Source organism: Ranitomeya imitator, chromosome 5 (genome assembly GCF_032444005.1).
Source record: "Ranitomeya imitator isolate aRanImi1 chromosome 5, aRanImi1.pri, whole genome shotgun sequence".
NCBI classification, from domain to species: domain Eukaryota; kingdom Metazoa; phylum Chordata; class Amphibia; order Anura; family Dendrobatidae; genus Ranitomeya; species Ranitomeya imitator.
Genome location: NC_091286.1, coordinates 161,952,551 through 161,970,320, shown reverse-complemented (window position 1 = coordinate 161,970,320; position 17,770 = coordinate 161,952,551). Strand labels below are relative to the sequence as shown.

The following is a 17,770-nucleotide window of genomic DNA, read 5'->3' as shown; positions in this document are numbered from 1 at the left end:
TTTCAACCAATACAAATGCATTCACTGGGTATTGTCATTGTAACATTTAACAACTCTAGGGCCATGTGTTGTGTGACACATAAGCAGACACATCTTGTTTCATTTATGAAGGAGGGACTCTTAATGTCACAGAGCCTATTTTTAGAGGTGCATTGGGAGGCATTAATCTTCTTAAACGACCATTAAACAGTGGGTCTCTTATACTTTTATTGCCTATGCAGTGAGTGGCTGGGCTGCCAAAATTTAGGATGCACCCCAATACCCCTATTACTAGAGGTGCAGAAGGGCCTCTTGAAAAAATGTTGCATTGATTGCAAGGCCTGCCCTGCATCAATGTTACATGCACCCCAATAACCATTTCAGCAGACTTATTTTACGGCCTCATGACAAAATTGTTCCCATTAGAAGAAAGTGTGTCTCCCATACTGTTTGCTTAGGTATTTAATGCAAGGCCTGGCCTGCAACAATGTTACACGAACCCCAATAACTGTTTCTGCAGACGTACTTGTGGGCCTCATGACAAAAATGTTCCCATTAGAAGAAAGTGTGTCTCCCATACTGCTTGCTTAGGCATTTAATGCAAGGCCTGCCCTGCACCAATGTTAAATGCACCCCAATAACCGTTTCAGCAGACGTACTTGAGGTCCTCATGACAAAAATGTTCCCATTAGAACAGTGTTTCTCAACTCCAGTCCTCAAGACCCACCAACAGATCATGTTTTCAGGATTTTCTTAGTATTGCAGGTGATGGAATTAATGCTTGAGCAGGTGATGAAATTATGACCTGTGCAATACTAAGGAAAGCCTGAAAACTTGACCTGTTGGGGGGTCTTGAGGACCGGAGTTGAGAAACACTGCATTAGAAGAAAGTGTGTCTCTCATACTGTTTACTTATGCATAGAATGCAAGACCTGGCCTGCACCAATGTTACACGCACCCCAATAACTGTTTCAGCAGACGTACTTGAGGGCCTCAGGACAACATTTTTCCCATTAGAAAAAAGTGCCTCTCCCATACTGTTTGCTTATGAAGTGAGTTCAAGGCCTGCCCTGCACCAATGTTACATGAACTCCAGTAACCCTTTGAAACCACGTACTGGATGGCCACATGAAACAAAAGTTCCCATAATTTTTTTTTTATTACCATAAATTTTGTCCAAGCCCTGGCCGTAATTTGCACACACCGCAATTCCCCTAGGAAGAAACATGGAGGAGGGTCTCATAAAAAAATTTCACATTACAAAGGAGCGCTTCACCTATACTTGGAATGCCCAAACACTAAGTGCATGGGCTGACAAACTCTCCCCATGGGGCGTAAAATAAAGAAAAAATTATTTACAGCCATCAAACACCCTTGCAAAAAACTAGAGTGGCTGTAGCATCACAGAATACGTTCACCCTCATGTTCTAGTGGTGGTGTCTGAAGAGACATGGAGGATGTCTGCCTATGAATGTTTTCCCAATTTAAAAGAGCGGGTCTCCTGTACTTGTAATGCCCATACACTAAGTGTAAGGGCTGACAAACATTTCCCCCTGGGGTCTACTTTTTTAAATTCTTTACGGGCATCATAAACACCCTTGCCAAAAATTAGAGTGACTGTTGCATCACAGAATACGTTCACCCTCGTGTTCTAGCGGTGGTGTCTGAATAGACGTGGAGGATGCCCTCCTATGAATGTTTTCCCAATGTCAAGGAGCGGGTCTCCTATACTTGGAATGCCCATACACTAAGTGCATGGGCTGACAAACATTTCCCCATGTGGGGTACATTTTTAAAAAAATAATATACGGGCCTCATAGACACCCTTGCAAAAAAATAGACTGGCTGTAGCATCACAGAACATGTTCACCCTGGCGTTCGAGTGGTTGTGAATGATGAGGATGAGGAGGACACCAAATAGCCAAAATCAGTAAGTGTATACCCATTTGTGGGTGTGAAGAAGTGCATAGGAATGCACCTCCCAAAAAGACACTGTATTGGAGGTTATGTTTCGCTGTTATCATGTAGTGGTGTAGAGAAGTCTGGCCCAATCCAGCCCGTGTTCATTTTTATAAAAGTCAGCCTGTCTGCATTTTCAGTTGACAGGCGAATGTGCTTATCTGTTATATTTCTACCAGCAGCACTAAAAGCCCGCTCTGACAAAATGCTAGTGGCAGCACAGGCCAAGACCTGCAAAGTGTAGCGAGCCACTTTTTGCCACGTGTCCAGCTTGAATACCCAATAATTAAAAGGCACAAAGGAATCACGGAGGATGTTGGTACAGTCAGCAAGGTACTCCCTCACCATCTTCCCAAACATTCCATTCCTTGTGACATTACCCCTCGCCTCTGGGCCAGGGCAATAGGAGGGTCTGAGAAAACTGGCCTACAACTTTGCCAGTGTTGCCCTGCCACTGCTGGATTGAGTTGTCTCTCCTACCTGTACTCCTTGGTTGTCCAACGCACTGTGATGTTTGCCACCAGCATTTTCAGATGGGAATTTTTTTAATAATTCCGTAACAATGGCCATCTGGTACTGCACCATTTTAGTACACCTGTCTGCCTCTGGAACAAGAGATTTCAATTTCTCCTCGTAGCGTGGGTCTAAAAGTGTCACTACCCAGTAATGACTGTCACCCAAAATTGTTACAATACAAGGGTCACGGGAAAGGCAGCGCAGCATAAAGTCAGCCATGTGTGCCAGACTGGTAACAGGAAAGCCTTCCGTGTCCTCAACAACAGTACGAGTGACCAAGGTGTCCTCTTCCTCCTCCTCCCTGTCCTCAGGCCATCCATGCTGAATAGACGGTTTGACAGGTGTGCTTGTAGTACCATCTATACCTCATGAAATTAGCTCCTGTTCTTCCTCCTCTTTCTCCTCTTCCTCATTGTCAACCAATCCACGTTGGAATGACATTAGGCTGGGCTGTATGTAATCACCCTGCATGTTTCCTTGCTCCATGTCCTCGTGCTCTGCCTGCAATGCATCCTCTTTCATTGCGAGCAGAGAGCTTTTCAGAATGGGAGAAGCGGGATGGTGACGCTAATTATGGTGCCATCCCTGCTCACCATCTTGGTAGACTCCTCAAAGTTTTGCAGGATGGTACAGATGTCTGACATCCATGTCCATTCCTGAGGTCTTATGTGTGGAGTTTGAACTGAATAACAATGGCCTTGTTGATGCTGGTAGTCAACAACTGCCTGCTTCTGCTCACAGATCCTTTCTAACATATGCAATGTAGAGTTCCAACGCATGGGGACATCACACACCAGTCCGTAATCCTGAAGCTGTAAACGCTGCTGAAACATGGCAAGGGCAGCTGAAGCTGTAGCTGACTTTCTAAAATGGGCACACAATTGGCATACTTTCATAAGCAGATGCGGCAGCTCTGGGTAGGTTTTGAGAAAACTCTGCCCACGAAGTTAAGCATATATGCCAGGCATTGCACGTGTGTGAGCTCGCCTCACCTCAGATCCGCCACCATGTTCTGGCCATTGTCACACATGACCATGCCTGGCTGTAGGTTAAGCGGTTTTAGCCACAGATCTGACTGCTCTTTCAGAGCTGTCTACAACTCTTCAGCATTGTGCGGTTTGTCACCTAAGCAGATTAGCTTCAGCACAGCCTGTTGGTGCTTGGCTGAGGCAGTGCTGCAGTGCTTCCAGGTTGTGACTGATGTGCTACTTTCAGACATGGAGGCTGAAGAGGAGGCGGAGGAGGTGCAGGAGCTGTAGACTGTGGGGGCAACCCAGATTGACTTAGGGCCTGCAATCCTCAGGGTTGGGAGAATGTGCACCATCCCAAGGTCCGACTGGGTCCCGGCTTCCTCTGTTAACCCAGTGTGCCTTCAGCGAGATGTACCGTCCCTGCCCACATGCACTTGTCCACGTGTCTGTGGTTAGGTGGACTTTCCCAGTAACAGCATTGTTGAGGGCACGGCTAATGTTGTGGAACACGTGCTTGTGTAATGCTGTGACAACACAGTGGAAAAAATAGTGGTGGCTGTGGACTGAATACCTCAGGAAGGCCAACACCATAAGGTTGCGGAAAGCTTCCATCTCCACGAGACTAAAAGGCAACATTTTGACCGCAAGCAGACGAGAAATTTGTGAATTTAGTACTGTGGCCTGTTGGGTGTTGGAGGCGTACTTCTGCTTGCATTCCAATGAATGTGGTATGGACAACTGAAGGCTGCGCTGGGACAAGGACGTGGACATGGTCGATGATGATGCTAGTTGAGTCTGGGTAATGGCAGGTGGAGGGCAGGAGGCATCTTCACATGCACTGTGGACAGGGGATTGGCTTTCACGCACAACAGTGGAAGAAGGAATGGTGTTACCCGCAGCCACTGTTGCTGGTGCCTGTGGTTCGGCCCACAAAGTCAGGTGCTTTGCTGCCATGTGCCTGATCATGCTGGTGGTGGTCAGGCTGGTAGTTTTGTTACCCCTGCTGATGCGGGCATGGCAGGTGGTGCAAATGGCCTATTTGGGGTTATCGACAGAGTCTTTAAAAAACAACCAGACTCGTGAAGACCTTACAGGTGGACTGGCGACTTCTGTCATGTTGGTGTTGCGTGGAATGGTTGCCCGCCTTCTGTCTGCATAAACCACACTGTGTCTTCCTGCCTTTTGGGGTACTACGCCTTCATCCCCCTGTGTGCCGCTGTCATCGCTCTGCATATACTCCTGCCAGGTTGGGTCAGTTACTATATCATCCACCACCTCTTCTTCCACTTCCACTCCCTGGTCATCCTCCTGATTTTCTGGCAATTGTGTCTCATAATCGTTTACCTCTTGTGACACGTTAACACCATCGCCTTCATGTGACCGTGGCTGCTCAAATATTTGGGCATCACTACATGGAATCTCATCTTGCCTCGCTTCATGTTAACCGTGAGAGAGGCCAGAATCGATAAATGGAAAAGTGCCTCGACCTCTGCATGCACCATCACCATCACTCACGTCCACTTCCCCGTCCCTTTCCACGCGCCTTGCCTTTTTTAATAAAAAGGTGAATGCAAGCCTCGACTCTAATCTAATGACACAATTTATAGGCCACAGATAGATGGCGTGTCACAGAGATACCAGACTGTTCAATTTGTGGCCTGTATTTTTTTATTTTTTTGCCCCAAAATAGTGTATAGCCCTGGGGTAACAGACAGCCAAAAAAGTGAAATGTAGGCCTGAAAAGCAACTATTTGGAGAGCACAGATAGATCAGGAGTCTGAAGGAGATATCACTCTCTTCAATATGTGGCCTGAAGTTTTTTTAAAAATTTTTACCCCAAAATACTGTATAGACCTAGGGTAGAGGACAGCCAAAAAGGTGGAATTTAGGCCTGAAAAGCAACTATTTGGAGAGCACAGATAGACCAAGAGTCTAACGGAGTTAACAGACTGTTCAATATATGGCCTGTATTTTTTTATTTTTTTCCCCAAAATAGTGTATAGACCTAGGGTAGCAGGCAGCCAAAAAAGTTGAAAGTAGGCCTGAAAAACAACTATTTGTAGAGCACAGATAGACCAGGTGTCTGACGGAGATAACAGACTGTTCAATGCGTGGCCTGTATTTTTTTATTTTTTTACCCCAAAATAGTGTATAGACCTAGGGTAGCAGGCAGCCAAAAAAGTGGAATGTACGCCAGAAAAGCAACTATTTGTAGAGCACAGATAGATCTGGTGTCTGACGGAGATAGAACACTGTTAAACATGTGGCCTGGATTTTTTGGGGCTCACCAAAATTGTATCAATAAGTAGGCTATGACACTAAAAAAACAAAATGTTGGAGTACTAAAATTGTTAATTACCGTATATACTCGAGTATAAGCCGAGATTTTCAGCCCAAATTTTTGGGCTGAAAGTGCCCCCCTCGGCTTATACTCGAGTCACGGTAGCGGTGGGGTCGGCAGGTGAGGGGCTGAGGGCGCTGGGGTATACTTACCTAGTCCCAGCGATCCTCGCGCTGTCCCTGCCGTCCCACGGGCTTCGGCGCTGCAGTTTCTTCCCCTCTTCAGCGGTCACGTGGGACCGCTCATTACAGAAATGAATAAGCGGCTCCACCTCCCATAGGGGCGGAGCCGCTTATTCATTTCTCTAATCAGCGGTGCCGGTGACCGCTGATAGAGAAAGAAGCTGCGGCACCGAAGACAGGAGGGGACAGCGCGAGGATCGCCAGGACTAGGTGAGTATAGCATATTCACCTGTCCTCGTTCCAGCCGCCGGGCGCCGATCCATCTTCCCGGCCGGCGCCTCCATCTTCCCGGCGTCTCTGCTCTCTGACTGTTCAGGCAGAGGGCGCGATGACGCATACAGTGTGCGCGGCGCCCTCTGCCTGATCAGTCAGAGCAGAGACGCCGGGAAGATGGAGGCGCCGGAACGAGACGCCGGGAGCTGCAATCAAGGGAGGTGAGTATGTGTTTTTTTTTCTTTATTGCGGCAGCGGCGGCACAAATTTATGTGGAACATCTATGGGGCACAGTGAACGGTGCAGAGCACCGTATATGGCACAGCACAGCTATGGGGCACAGTGAACGGTGCAGAGCACCGTATATGGCACAGCACAGCTATGGGGCACAGTGAACGGTGCAGAGCACCGTATATGGCACAGCACAGCTATGGGGCACAGTGAACGGTGCAGAGCACCGTATATGGCACAGCACAGCTATGGGGCACAGTGAACGGTGCAGAGCACCGTATATGGCACAGCACAGCTATGGGGCACAGTGAACGGTGCAGAGCACCGTATATGGCACAGCACAGCTATGTATGGGGCACAGTGAACGGTGCAGAGCACCGTATATGGCACAGCTAGGGGGCACAATGAACGGTGCAGAGCACTATATGGTTCACACCTATGGGGAAATATGAACGGTGCAGAGCACTATATGGCACAGCTATGGGGAAATAATGATCTATTTTTATTTTTGAAATTCACCGGTAAATGCTGCATTTCCACCCTAGGCTTATACTCGAGTCAATAAGTTTTCCCAGTTTTTTGTGGCAAAATTAGGGGGGTCGGCTTATACTCGGGTCGGCTTATACTCGAGTATATACGGTAGTTAGCGCAATGATATGCGATGCATGTGGCATACAAAACACAGTGATAAATATAAGAAATGTAGCTAAATATTTTTTGGCCAGCTAAAGATTTTTTGGTCAGCAAAATGGTGTCTAAAAATGTTGTAAGACAATAGTTGTAAAATACTACAGTACAAAAAAGAAGGCCAGAATTTTCTGCGCATTGACCCCTTGATACCTGGGACAAATTGCTTGAAATTGCTAGATTTTCACGTTGTTGTATTAAAATGTCCTAGCAGTAGTCTGTAGTGTAACCAAGCAAATAAATGTAGAAGAAAAAAGGGGTCTCTGGATTGCTTTGTAATAAAATTAGCAGGATTCAGGTGCCAAAAAAAATAATCCTCACCACAGATACCTGCAGCTAGGTGTATATAAAATAGGCATAAAAGAAGGAGACACCGGAGCAACTAGGTAAAAAAATAATTCTTTATTAAAGATAATACTAAATATATAAACCAAAACGTGACACCAAAGGTATTAGATAAAATACAAGTACAGGATAGAAGCAAAAATGCCCAGAGAGTCCACGATTGCACATGCCCATATACATACAGAGATCAAAAGGTAAAGTGTCAGTGCATAGGATTTCATTACTATGGTAAGAAACACTAACGCTCGCCCACATCATGGACCTATAAAAGCACTTTTTACCGCATGCCACGGTTCCTATATTTCCCTCATAGATCTCTCTAAGCCCGCTTTAATCCGGGAACGTTGCATTATACAGTATGCACAATTGAATATATAACTGAAGAAGGTTCAATAAGAACCGAAACGTTTTGTGTATACTGCAAAATAAATTATTCTGCTCAAGCATCCTTAAGTCGTGGTCAATATATGACACCGCCTAGTTTGAGTAAGGAGACCTACGACCAGTCTGTGATCTGAGTACAGAATCTACACGGATGTGTGAAACTGACCTTACTTGAATTTATAGATTATAGATATTTATTGATGTAGGGTTGGCTGAACAAACTTTAGTTGCACGATGAACAATCATTTGAACATAAGAACATTGGTACACAAGCTGAGCAATAGAAGCACAAGCTGTGTGGTACAAATTGCTTAGCTGCAATAAATTAATGCTACATCTCACTTCAGAAGTTCATTTTTTTTAGATCCCCCTCCCATTTTTTATAATGAGCAAAGGAAAGGCAGACAGCTGTGAGCTGATATTAATAAGCTGGGATGTCAATGGTTATTGGGTCCTTCCCAGCCTGATAATTTAAGCCCACAGCTGCCTGCTTTACCTTGACTGGTTATTAAAATAGGGGGGGGGGGCATGTTATATTTTTTAAATTATTTATTTTATAGGTTTAAGAAGGCAAAACATCTTAGAGCGAGACAGTTGCAAGTTCGCTCACTCACTTTTTCAGATGTTTATAAAGTTGCTTTCTTGTCAATTCCTGTAATATTGCCTGCAACTTACTGCACTGTTTGCAAAGATAGAAAGGGAAATCACAGTTTTATTTCCCAATATTAAAAGGTAAAACCAAACTGATCCGGCTATCACATGTTCATTCACAACTAGAACAAGCTGATCCCTATTCCACTAACAGCTTGCTCACGTAAGCATTGATTCTCTCATAAAAGAGAATTGGATCGATTATGTAAATGTCACTCGACTCAAACTGTGATTAGACTTTGAGCCGAGTGTCATTTTACTGTGATATGATTTTCTTTGGATGAGAGTATCGAATCACAGCTGCGGAGAAGACTGAGAAGTTAAAGGGACTCTGTGACCTGAATTTGGAGAGAACAATCTTCAGCCATAGGGGCGGGGTTTTCGGGTGTTTGATTCACCCTTTCCTTACCCGCTGGCTGCAATATTGGATTGAAGTTCATTCTCTGTCCTCCATAGTACACGCCTGCGCAAGGCAAGATTGCCTTGTGCAGGCATGTACTACGGAGGACAGAGAATGAACTTCAATCCAATATTGCAGCCAGCATGCAGCCAGCGGGTAAGGAAAGGGTGAATCAAACACCCGAAAACCCCGCCCCTAGGGCTGAAGATTGTTCCCTCCAAATTGCAGGTGACAGAGTCCCTTTAACTTCTCCATCTTCTCCATTGTCTGTGCCTGCGTAAATCGGACTGCACTGAGATTGGGATCTTAGAGCAGTCCAATGTTTTACACACACATATACTTGTATGGATGTGCGTGCTCTGATTTACGAAGCCACTCATGGTATGCTGAAATGTTTTCCGCAGACTGATTTAATCTGCAGAAGGAAACACAGATATGAATTGCCCCATAGTATAACAATGGTCCAAGTGCCATCTGATAAAAAATCGAGTTATATGCTCTTGTGAACAAGTTCTTAAAGGGAATCTGTCAGTAGGATCAACAGTCCTAGGCCATCTATATGAGTAGTTTATAGGAAGTTGAAAAAATGATCCTTAGATATCTGCAATCCAATGTCTTATTCCAGAGAAATTCATATTTTGCTAAATATGTAAATGAGCTGTTAAAATCTATGGGCCGAACATAGATCTCTCTGAGAATCTGCCTCCAGAGATTATTTTAAATGAAAGAGGGTGTTACCATTGTAAGGCATGTAAATCAGAAAGCAGACTGTCAGTCATCACATGTCTCACACTGGCAATTCCCCCTTTCATTTAAAATAATCTCTGGATGCAGATTCTCAGGGAGATCTACTGTATGTCTGGCCCATAGAATGTTACAGCTAATTTACCTGTTAAAAAACATGTGGATTTCTCGGGAATAAGACATCGGATATCAAGATATAATTTTCTTAAACTTTCTAGGACCTATATGCCCGTATGGATGACTTAGCGAGGTTATTCCTGTTAAGCATATTGCTATTTTTTGTACTAATATTTGTGTTTTGTGCTACTTGTTCATTTAGAATTTCAGTGTTGGGTTTCTTTTATAGATAATATATATCAATCATTTTGCTTCCTGAGGAATCTTTTTTCAAAAGAATTTATTCTTTTCCATGGCTCCGAAGAACAGGTAATGGCAGAAAAGAAAACTCAAAGAACCTGAAAAAAACTGTTTTACAAATATTACATACTACAGTATATAACATGTTATACCACTTATGTCAGATGCTTTATTCAGAACAGCCTCTAGTAGTCTCAAAATGCAGTAATTTTCTTCCCTTCAGAAAGTGTGAATACAGCCCTATGTGTTTGCTTTTGCATTTGTACACACTTTGAGCTTAGCATTTTTATGCTATGTATTCTTCATTTCATTCTTAAAACAATAGTAATGTGCAGTTTTCATACAATAGATGCTTTTATTAGTTGGACTTAAATATACACTGCTCAAAAAAATAAAGGGAATGAAAATCCCACATCCTACATATCACTGAATGAAATATTCCAGTTGTAAATCTTAATTCATTACATAGTGGAATGTATTGAGAACAATAAAACCTAAAAATGATCAATGTAAATCACAACTAATATCCCACGGACGTCTGGAGTTGGAATGATGCTCAAAATCTAAGTGGAAAATTAAGTTACAGGCTGATCCAACTTCAGTGGAAATGCCTCAAGACAAGGAAATGATGCTCAGTAGTGTGTATGTCCTCCCTACAATGCCTGGGCATGCTCCTGATGAGGCGGCGGATGGTTTCCTGAGGGGTCTCCTCCCAGACTTGGACTAAAGCATCCGGCAACTCCTGGACAGTGTGTGGTGCAACGTGACGTTGGTGGATGGTGCGAGACATGATGTCTCAAATGTGTTCAATCGGATTCCGGTCTGGGGAATGGGCGGGCCAGTCCATAGCTTCAATGCCTTCATCTTGCTGACACACTCAAGCCACATGAGGTCTGGCATTGTCCTGCATTAGAAGGAACCCAGGGCCAACGGCACCAGCATATGGATTCACATGGGGTCTGAGGATCTCATCTCGGTACCTAATGGCAGTCAGGCTACCTCTGGCGAGTACGTGGAGGGCTGTGCGACCCTCCAAAGAAATGACACCCCACACGATTACTAACCCACTGCCAAACCAGTCATACTGAAGGGTGTTGCAGGCAGCAGATCGCTCTCCACGGCGTCTCCAGACTCTGTCATATCTGTCTCATGTGCTCAGTGTGAACCTGCTTTCACCTGTGAAGAGCACAGGGCGCCAATGGTGAATTTGCCAATCCTCGTGTTCTGTGGCAAATGCCAAGCGTCCGGTATTGGGCTGTGAGCACAACCCCTATCTGTGGATGTCGGGCACTCAGACCATCCTCATGGAGTTGGTTTCTTACCATTTTTGCAGACACGTGCACATTTGTGGCCTGCTGGAGGTCATTTTGCAGGGTTCCTTCAGTGCTCCTCCTGTTCCTCCTTGCACAAAGGCTGAGGTAGCAGTCCTGCTGCTGGGTTGTTGCCCTCCTACGGCCCCCTCCTCGTCTCCTGGTGTACTGGCCTGTCTCCTGGTAGCGCCTCCAGCCTCTGGACACTACGCTGACAGACACAGCAAACCTTCTTGACACAGCTCGCATTGATGTGCCATCCTGGATGAGCTGCACTACCTGATCCACTTGTGTTGGTTGTAGAGTCCGTCTCATGCTACCACGAGTGTGAAAGCACAACCAACATTCAAAAGTGATCAAAACATCAGCCAGAAAGCATTGGTACTGAGATGTGGTCTGTGGTCCCCACATGCAGAACCACTCCTTTATTAATGTGTCTTGATAATTGCTAATAATTTCCATCTGTTGTCTATTCCATTTGCACAACAGCATGTGAAATTGATTGTCAAACAGTGTTACTTCCTAAGTGGACAGTTTGATATACTTGGAGTTATATTCTGTTGTTTAAGTGTTCCCTTTATTTTTTTTAGCAGTGTATTTTCATTCTCAGGTACAACAGGAGTCAAAAGTTTTTACATCTTTTCTACTATTCTTCTTTACCTATAGCCATTTAGCAAGCAGTGGAGTTATGTGCAGTTAGTAAGAAATTAAGATTGATATACTATACTGTTCAGGCTATAGGACAACCTTAATACACCCCAGATTAGACAGTAGAAAATAGAAAAAAAAACATATTCCCTACTAATTTATTATGGTCATGCATGGAAGGGTCAATACCACTATTTTTCATGATCTTGGGTAGAATTGGGAGGTACTTATTACTAGCTCTGGTTAGTGTTTCTGCAGCATGTTTATTATACACATACAGTTTGACAGCACACCATTATGGACACTGTGCAGCGCACGTATAGACACAGCACTGCTGTACGCACAGCATACACACCCCTACACACTGATTTTATTAAGGAGTGAGTGTACACTATTACATTTTGAAGTCCCTTTCAGTGCTGATCACATCACCTGAAAAGCACTGTAACTAATCAGGACCATGCAGCATCTCGTGATGTGCAGGTTTCTAAATGTATTTTCTTTCCTGCCCTGCACTGATCAAACAGATCAGAGTTGGGCTGAGAGAGAAGTACGGATCTGCACACACCAAGCTCTAGGTAATTGGGAAGGATACTGTAGCAGGGTTGTGTTAAATCAAAGGAATTAATGCACACTGAGACCAGTGCTAAGTCACTGATCTATCACTAGTTACCTGTTATGGCTGGCAATCAGGCAACACAGCGTGCAGTAATCAGCGCACATACAGAGATCTGGCAATAACCAAAAACAATAGGACGAGCTCTGAGACGTGGAATCTCTGTAGACTGCAGTACCTGATCTATCCTCACACAACTATAAGCAGCAGTGGATTGCGCCTAACAACTACCTATGCAACTCGGCACTGCCTGAGGAGCTGACTAGCCTGAAGATAGAAATACAAGCCTGACTTACCTCAGAGAAATACCCCAAAGGAATAGGCAGCCCCCCACATATAATGACTGTTAGCAAGATGAAAAGACAAACGTAGGAATGAAATAGATTCAGCAAAGTGAGGCCCGATATTCTAGACAGAGCGAGGATAGCAAAGAGAACTATGCAGTCTACAAAAAACCCTAAAACGAAAACCACGCAAAGGGGCAAAAAGACCCACCGTGCCGAACTAACAGCACGGCGGTGCACCCCTCTGCTTCTCAGAGCTTCCAGCAAAAGACAATAGCAAGCTGGACAGAAAAAAACAAAAAACAAACTAGAAGCACTTATCTAGCAGAGCAGCAGGCCCAAGGAAAGATGCAGTAGCTCAGATCCAACACTGGAACATTGACAAGGAGCAAGGAAGACAGACTCAGGTGGAGCTAAATAGCAAGGCAGCCAACGAGCTCACCAAAACACCTGAGGGAGGAAGCCCAGAGACTGCAATACCACTTGTGACCACAGAAGTGAACTCAGCCACAGAATTCACAACAGTACCCCCCCCTTGAGGAGGGGTCACCGAACCCTCACCAGAACCCCCAGGCCGACCAGGATGAGCCACATGAAAGGCACGAACAAGATCTGGGGCATGGACATCAGAGGCAAAAACCCAGGAATTATCTTCCTGAGCATAACCCTTCCATTTGACCAGATACTGGAGTTTCCGTCTAGAGACACGAGAATCCAAAATCTTCTCCACAATATACTCCAATTCCCCCTCCACCAAAACAGGGGCAGGAGGCTCCACAGATGGAACCATAGGTGCCACGTATCTCCTCAACAACGACCTATGGAATACATTATGTATGGAAAAGGAGTCTGGGAGGGTCAGACGAAAAGACACCGGATTGAGAATCTCAGAAATCCTATACGGACCAATAAAACGAGGTTTAAATTTAGGAGAGGAAACCTTCATAGGAATATGACGAGAAGATAACCAAACCAAATCCCCAACACGAAGTCGGGGTCCCACACGGCGTCTGCGATTAGCGAAAAGCTGAGCCTTCTCCTGGGACAAGGTCAAATTGTCCACTACCTGAGTCCAGATCTGCTGCAACCTGTCCACCACAGAATCCACACCAGGACAGTCCGAAGACTCAACCTGTCCTGAAGAGAAACGAGGATGGAACCCAGAATTGCAGAAAAATGGAGAGACCAAGGTAGCCGAGCTGGCCCGATTATTAAGGGCGAACTCAGCCAACGGCAAAAATGACACCCAATCATCCTGGTCAGCGGAAACAAAACATCTCAGATATGTTTCCAAGGTCTGATTGGTTCGTTCGGTCTGGCCATTAGTCTGAGGATGGAAGGCCGAGGAGAAAGATAGGTCAATGCCCATCCTACCACAAAAGGCTCGCCAGAACCTCGAGACAAACTGGGAACCTCTGTCAGAAACAATATTCTCAGGAATGCCATGTAAACGAACCACATGCTGGAAGAACAAAGGCACCAAATCAGAGGAGGAAGGCAATTTAACCAAGGGCACCAGATGGACCATTTTAGAAAAGCGATCACAGACCACCCAAATGACCGACATTTTTTGAGAAACGGGAAGGTCAGAAATGAAATCCATCGAAATATGTGTCCAAGGCCTCTTCGGGACCGGCAAGGGCAAAAGCAACCCACTGGCACGTGAACAGCAGGGCTTAGCCCTAGCACAAATTCCACAGGACTGCACAAAAGCACGCACATCCCGTGACAGAGATGGCCACCAGAAGGATCTAGCAACCAACTCCCTGGTACCAAAGATTCCTGGATGACCGGCCAGCACCGAACAATGAAGTTCAGAGATAACTTTACTAGTCCACCTATCAGGGACGAACAGTTTCTCGGCCGGACAACGATCTGGTTTATTAGCCTGAAATTTCTGCAACACTCTCCGCAAATCAGGGGAGATGGCAGACACAATGACTCCTTCCTTGAGGATACTCGCCGGCTCAGATAACCCCGGAGAGTCGGGCACAAAACTCCTAGACAGAGCATCCGCCTTCACATTTTTAGAGTCCTGAAGGTATGAAATCACAAAATCAAAACGAGCAAAAAATAACGACCAACGGGCCTGTCTAGGATTCAAGCGCTTGGCAGACTCGAGATAAGTCAAGTTCTTATGATCAGTCAATACCACCACGCGATGCTTAGCACCCTCAAGCCAATGACGCCACTCCTCGAATGCCCACTTCATGGCCAGCAACTCTCGGTTGCCCACATCATAATTACGCTCAGCAGCAGAAAATTTCCTGGAAAAGAAAGCACATGGTTTGAACACTGAGCAACCAGAACCTCTCTGTGACAAAACCGCCCCTGCACCAATCTCAGAAGCATCAACCTCGACCTGGAACGGAAGAGAAACATCAGGTTGACACAACACAGGGGCACAGCAAAAACGACGCTTCAACTCCTGAAAAGCTTCCACGGCAGCAGAAGACCAATTAACCAAATCAGCACCCTTCTTGGTCAAATCGGTCAATGGTCTGGCAATGCTAGAAAAATTACAGATGAAGCGACGATAAAAATTAGCAAAGCCCAGGAATTTCTGCAGACTTTTTAGAGATGTCGGCTGAGTCCAATCCTGGATGGCCTGAACCTTAACCGGATCCATCTCGATAGTAGAAGGGGAAAAGATGAACCCCAAAAATGAAACTTTCTGCACACCGAAGAGACACTTTGATCCCTTCACGAACAAGGAATTAGCACGCAGTACCTGGAAAACCATTCTGACTTGCTTCACATGAGACTCCCAATCATCTGAGAAGATCAAAATGTCATCCAAGTAAACAATCAAGAATTTATCCAGATACTCACGGAAAATGTCATGCATAAAAGACTGAAAAACAGATGGAGCATTGGCAAGTCCGAACGGCATCACCAGATACTCAAAATGACCCTCGGGCGTATTAAATGCCGTTTTCCATTCATCTCCCTGCCTGATTCTCACCAGATTATACGCACCACGAAGATCAATCTTAGTAAACCAACTAGCCCCCTTAATCCGAGCAAACAAGTCAGAAATCAATGGCAAGGGATACTGAAACTTAACAGTGATCTTATTAAGAAGGCGGTAATCAATACACGGTCTTAGCGAACCATCCTTCTTGGCTACAAAAAAGAACCCTGCTCCCAATGGTGACGACGATGGGCGAATATGTCCCTTCTCCAGGGACTCCTTCACATAACTGCGCATAGCGGTGTGTTCAGGTACGGACAAATTAAATAAACGACCCTTAGGGAATTTACTACCAGGAATCAAATCGATAGCACAATCACAATTCCTATGCGGAGGTAGGGCATCAGACTTGGACTCTTCAAATACATCCTGAAAGTCCGACAAGAACTCTGGGATGTCAGAAGGAATGGATGACGAAATAGACAAAAATGGAACATCACCATGTACTCCCTGACAACCCCAGCTGGTTACCGACATAGAGTTCCAATCCAATACTGGATTATGGGTTTGTAGCCATGGCAACCCCAACACGACCACATCATGCAAATTATGCAGTACCAGAAAGCGAATAACTTCCTGATGTGCAGGAGCCATGCACATGGTCAGCTGGGCCCAGTACTGAGGCTTATTCTTGGCCAAAGGTGTAGCATCAATTCCTCTCAACGGAATAGGACACCGCAAAGGCTCCAAGAAAAATCCACAACGTTTAGCATAATCCAAATCCATCAGATTCAGGGCAGCGCCTGAATCCACAAACGCCATGACAGAATACGATGACAAAGAGCACATTAAGGTAATGGACAAAAGGAATTTGGACTGTACAGTACCAATAACGGCAGAGCTATCGAACCGCCTAGTGCGTTTAGGACAATTAGAAATAGCATGAGTAGAATCACCACAATAGAAACACAGTCTGTTCAGACGTCTGTGTTCTTGCCGTTCTACTTTAGTCATAGTCCTGTCGCACTGCATAGGCTCAGGTTTACTCTCAGGCAGTACCGCCAGATGGTGCACAGATTTACGCTCGCGCAAGCGACGACCGATCTGAATGGCCAAGGACATAGACTCATTCAAACCAGCAGGCATAGGAAATCCCACCATTACATCCTTAAGAGCTTCAGAGAGACCCTTTCTGAACAAAGCCGCTAGTGCAGATTCATTCCACAGAGTGAGTACTGACCATTTCCTAAATTTCTGACAATATACTTCTACATCATCCTGACCCTGGCATAAAGCCAGCAGATTTTTCTCAGCCTGATCCACTGAATTAGGCTCATCGTAAAGCAATCCGAGCGCCAGGAAAAATGCATCAACATTACTCAATGCAGAATCTCCTGGTGCAAGAGAAAACGCCCAGTCCTGTGGGTCGCCGCGCAAAAAAGAAATAATAATCAAAACCTGTTGAATAGGATTACCAGAAGAATGAGGTTTCAAGGCCAAAAATAGCTTACAATTATTTCTGAAGCTCAGGAACTTAGTTCTGTCACCAAAAAACAAATCAGGAATCGGAATTCTTGGTTCTAGCATCGATTTCTGATCAATAGTATCTTGAATCTTTTGTACATTTACAACGAGATTATCCATTGAGGAGCACAGAGCCTGAATATCCATGTCCACAGCTGTGTCCTGAAGCACTCTAATGTCTAGGGGAAAAAAAAGACTGAAGACAGAGCTAAGAAAAAAAAATGATGTCAGGATTTCTTTTTTCCCTCTATTGGGAATCATTGGTGTGGCTCCTTGTACTGTTATGGCTGGCAATCAGGCAACACAGCGTGCAGTAATCAGCGCACATACAGAGATCTGGCAATAACCAAAAACAATAGGACGAGCTCTGAGACGTGGAATCTCTGTAGACTGCAGTACCTGATCTATCCTCACACAACTATAAGCAGCAGTGGATTGCGCCTAACAACTACCTATGCAACTCGGCACTGCCTGAGGAGCTGACTAGCCTGAAGATAGAAATACAAGCCTGACT

At 45.1% G+C, this 17,770-nt stretch overlaps 1 protein-coding gene across 2 annotated transcripts in view; it reads left to right on the top strand.

Annotated features, from left to right (window-relative positions):
• The window catches only part of LOC138681618 (dihydroxyacetone phosphate acyltransferase-like), a 258,128-nt gene that overhangs the window by 151,917 nt on the left and 88,441 nt on the right, over positions 1-17,770 (top strand). For both annotated transcript variants that reach the window (XM_069769275.1, XM_069769276.1), the window contains exon 11: positions 9,950-10,029. In XM_069769275.1, coding sequence (XP_069625376.1) covers positions 9,950-10,029 — 80 coding nt within the window. The remainder of the gene's footprint in view (positions 1-9,949; positions 10,030-17,770) is intronic.